Source organism: Triticum aestivum, chromosome 3A (assembly GCF_018294505.1).
Source record: "Triticum aestivum cultivar Chinese Spring chromosome 3A, IWGSC CS RefSeq v2.1, whole genome shotgun sequence".
Classification (NCBI taxonomy): domain Eukaryota; kingdom Viridiplantae; phylum Streptophyta; class Magnoliopsida; order Poales; family Poaceae; genus Triticum; species Triticum aestivum.
Genome location: NC_057800.1, coordinates 553,115,517 through 553,120,215, shown reverse-complemented (window position 1 = coordinate 553,120,215; position 4,699 = coordinate 553,115,517). Strand labels below are relative to the sequence as shown.

Below are 4,699 nucleotides of genomic sequence, written 5' to 3'. Positions count from 1 at the left end.
AATTCTGGTCTCCCGCTGCCCGGAGCAACGCTCTGATTTGCAACAAGCCTCTGCCAGCCTCTGACTGGGAGGGCTGAATCGACTCTGCTATACGGGCCGCAGCAGCCAAATTCTGAATCGGAGTACGATATACCTGCGGGGGCGGAAAGAGTTGACGTCGACTGGATTCTAGAGCCCGTTGACGCGCTCGCTCATCGAGTATTCGCTGGAGATTCTCCAGTCGAGTGCGCTCGGCCAAGTTAGCCAAGCGCGCGTCCTCCAAGGCTCGGGCCTCGGGGGTTTCTCCAATGATAGGAGTGTGGAGTGCATCCATGTTCCGGCGGCGAAGCTCCTCCCGCTGCAATGACGTGAGAGGCTCGGGGAGATACTCCTCGTGAGGACGCGACGGGTCGCCCCCATCCGCGCCTCCATCAGCGCGGGGGAAACCGGGAGGACTGCATGGCCCATCGATCACCAGAACCTCTACAGCTGGGTCACTGCTGTCGCATTCGAATGCGGTCTCTGCGGAGCCAGTCGACAGGTCAAACAGGCCGTAGAGGGATTCGTCGGGCTCGATTGCCGCGACTTGTGGGGTGGCCGACTGGCGGGCCACCGCATGTCTCACCCACCTCTGAAGCCTCGACCGACCGGAGCGCTTGCGCCGGCGAGAAACAGGGCGGGGAGACGCCACAGGAGCCGACCGACATTGGGTCGACAGCTGTCGCAGGAGGACACCACGGACGCATGCGCGAAAGTGCGTCGCCCTGCGGATGGGGAGCGCGTCGACGTCGAGTGGAGCCTCCTGAAGCCAAGCGGAGTCGTCGGCGATGAACGTGAGCGCGCCGAGACGGATCTCGCGGCCCTCCACCAAAGCTCCGCCCGAAACCATGATCAAAGAGATCGGAAAAAATCGCAACTTCTCAAACTAGGCGCTAAGACTCCTAGCCCCACGGTGGGCGCCAACTGTCGTGGTTCTAACTCTGACAGTGATGTATGGGGGGTATGTATGGAGAGGCTAGATCTTAGCTATGGAGGAGTTGTAAGCACACGAGGATTACGAGTTCAGGCCCTTCTCGAAGGAAGTAACCGCCCTACGTCTCGGTGCCCGGAGGCGGTCGACTGAATTATATGTGTATGAATAACAGGGGTGCGAACCCTTGATACTGAGGAGGGGGGTGGCTTATATAGAGTTCGCCAGGCCCCTCCAGCCCTCAGTAATGCAGGGTTTAAAGTACATTAAGACTGGGGTTACTAGTAACGCCCTAATAAAGTGCTATGATGACCATAAAAGCTACTTAATGACCGACCGTTTGCGTGCAGGGTGACTTTAGATCTCCTGGCAGTCGAGTGGTTGGATCTTGGTCGAGTGATTGCTTCGTGGTCGAGTGTCTTGAATCCGTTGAGTGGGATACCTTCAAGTCGATTGAAAGGTGACTTCTTCTAGGGATGTCCTTGGGTAGGGTACTTAGGACAGGTCCATGCCCCTACCCTAGGTACATAGCTTCATCAGGCGGGGAGATGAGCCCCCGATCGCCTCGCTCGGGGAGGCGACGCGGGGGGCGGCCAGGAGGGAGGAGGGAGGTGGGGCGCGGGGCGGCGCGCGCCGCCGTCCGCCAGAGGCGCGGGAGGGGAGGGGAAGGGGCCGGAGGCGGCGGTGGAGCGAGGGGGAAACCCTAGGAGCCAAAGTCACCGATTTATGCGTATCATTCCTAGCTATAGCACTTATTGAACATATATGTTGTTTGCCCTTATTTTATTGTACCGTGTAAGTACTAAACATTAGCGAGTTGTTAGACATATATATATATATATATATATATATATATATATATATATATATATATATATATTGCTTTATGTTGTACTAATGTTTTTTCTTGTCGACAATATGCTAGTGGTTAACATATGCACTTATTTTAATGTCGCAGCGTATTGCAATTTATGATCTAAGTTTCATGCAAAAGTGGCCATGACAGCAAAAATGCTGCCATGACTGCAGAATTTTTAATTTGCATGACAAAGTGGCAGGCGCTGAAACATGTCGACCACTACTTTAACTTCAAGCACTGGCCGGCAGGGCTGTGTGCTCGCCGCTGCAGACTCTCTACGAGTGGCGGGCGGGCACCCGTCACTAATGTGATTATAGCAGTGGTGGGAGGTCAGTGGCGGGCGTCCCTGGGAGCCTGGCCTGCCATTGCTGGCCTTTTTGCGCTCACCACTGCTAGGCATTCTTGCAGTAGTGGGGGCTTAGGCTTTAGAGACATTGAGCTTTTCAACTTGGCCTTATTAGCATATCAAGTGTGGAGAATTCTGCAAACACTGGAATTACTTAGCGGTAAGATCCTCATATCTGTATATTTTCCTAACATTGACATTATGCAAGCAACTTTGGGCTCGTCCCCTTCCCAGACATGGCGATCTTTAGTGGAAGGAAGAGATATTTTGACGTTGGGGATTATCCATGGAATAGGCAATGGACAACGCGAGACTAACAACTGAATCCCTCAGATAGAAAGACTGGCTCCGGTGCCGCTGTTTCAGATAACCCCCGGAGATGGTGTCAGAACTGGTTGACCACACATCGGGATGGTGGAACAGAGGAGAATTAGCGATATATTTCCTGCCCATGGACATTGAGGCAATTTGTAATATACCATTAAGCATTGTCCAACAGGAAGATTTCTGGCTTGGCATCATGAAAAAAATAGGGGTCTTCTCTGTCAGATTGGCATACAAGTTGTTAGTCCCAAGGAAAAAAGTATAGAAGGATTGGCTAGAAGGGCAACCGAGCACAAGCTCCAATAGATCAGAGAAGACTTGATCAAGGCTACGGAAGACAAAAGTACCGTTGAAGGTAAGGGTGTTCCCTTGGCGCCTTACGCAGCGGTCGCTACCTTCTAGTGTAGAGTTGCATCGACGACAAATGGCAACCTCGCCGTGTTGTGAGTTCTGTTATGCTTCAGATGGTAAATGGCATCACTCCATATGCTGGACTGCACCTTGGCAAGGTGTGTATGGGCGCCTGTCGACGAGTCACTCACTAAGGATATGTGCATGACAGCATGAACAAGTGCCCGCATGGCCGCATGCAAGGAAGTGGTTGTTTTATAGTATGATGGGATCGATATCACATCAAGAGTTGACAAAGGTTTCTTTTTTCGAAAAGGGGAATGACCCCGGCCAAGAGTTGACAAAGGTACTAATCATCTTATGGGCTATTTGGAGTGCTTGGCGCAAGACGATACACAAGCCATTTTCAGAGTCCGTTCTCCATACACAGCTTCATCGTGCGTTGCCTGGCGGACCTAGAGATCACTAACGCAAGACCACTGAAGTATGCTGCAGCGGTGCCCCCAAGGGTGTCCAGATGGATCCCGCCACCTATGGGTTTTGTGAAGATCAATGTAGACAAAGGGATTGCCAAAAACAGAAGAAATGGTGCGGTGGCGGCATGTTGCCGGGATAACAAGGGCGTATACTTGGGGTCTTCTGCACGTGTGATTGATGATTGCATGGATCTGGAACCCTTGAAGCGCTGGCATATTAAGCATTGACCCTAGCCACTGATTTGAATGTGCAAAACCTTGTCATTGCATGTGAGGCATCACAAGTGACGATTGACGAAGCAAATTAACGAAGGGGCAGAGGAGTCTACGGCTCGATTCTGCAGAAGATAGAAGCTTGCCGCGGAGCCTTTACGGAGGTCCGGTTTATTCACGAGGGAAGGGCTTCAAACACTGAAGCACATAATTTTGTAAAAACAAAGCTGGCTGTCCCTGAGCATGGTCGCCATATTTGGCTCTTACAACCAAATGACACAAGTATTGTGCCTTGCATTGTGATGTAAAATGACTGTGTTTGCCCTTAAAAAAGATATATTTGGAGAGCATTCTAGAAAAAGAGGGGTATATTTGGAGAGGATTTTTTCCTTTGACGAATAATAAATCAATTTTTGTGGCATTTTTTTCGAGAAAAATGACTGTAACTATATTGGTTCAGTCATTTGTTAAGACCAAATGAGAAAATGAATGCATTTTTCTGATCTCCTGTCAGTTTTTAATCGCCAGAAACAACCAGGAAAATACTCGTAGGTGAACTGAAGTACTGAACATACACATTTACTTGATACTTACATCTTTATTAACACACACACACACACACACACACACACACACACACACACACACACACACACACACACCGAGTTTTAGTACAAAAAAACCAACAATGACAGTAGCTAGACGAAGTTACATCTCGTCCATCAGGCGATCCCGCCATAGAGCCAGCCAGCCACCACGCATTAATACTGGCCAACGTTGTTGACTCTCCAGCATACCTTCCTGATCTCCAGGCCTTGCTGGTCGCCTTTGATTTTCCCCATTTTCTCCATGGCTTTCTCGAACTTCCTCTCCCACTCTCCGGGCTTGTCCGCGTTGTCTATCACCTGCGTTCTCGTTTCTGTCGAGTTGAGCACGGCGTCCGAGGTGAACAACACTTTGTTGTCGATCACGTTCTGGTAGTACTGCTTATCCAGGACGTTGGAGGTCACATTGTCTTGGTTCACGTTGGTGTCGCCGTTGTTGCTGCACTCGGCCCTGAGGTTGGCGGCATATGTCTGGTTCATCTCAGAGAAGCGGCTGGAGAAGAACATGCAGCGGGCGCGGCCGATGGTGTGCGCGCCGGAGAGCGTGACCATCTCGTCGAGGGTGAACCCCTTGGC

The 4,699-nt window shown here is 50.8% G+C and overlaps 1 protein-coding gene across 1 annotated transcript in view; it reads right to left on the bottom strand.

Moving 5' to 3' along the window:
* Positions 1-4,071: 4,071 nt before the first annotated feature.
* LOC123058621 (peroxidase 2) overlaps positions 4,072-4,699 on the bottom strand; it is a 22,447-nt gene continuing 21,819 nt past the window's right edge. Inside the window, exon 3 of the mRNA XM_044481325.1 lies at positions 4,072-4,672. Within this exon, the coding sequence (XP_044337260.1) occupies positions 4,280-4,672 (393 nt within the window). The 3' untranslated portion in view covers positions 4,072-4,279. The remainder of the gene's footprint in view (positions 4,673-4,699) is intronic.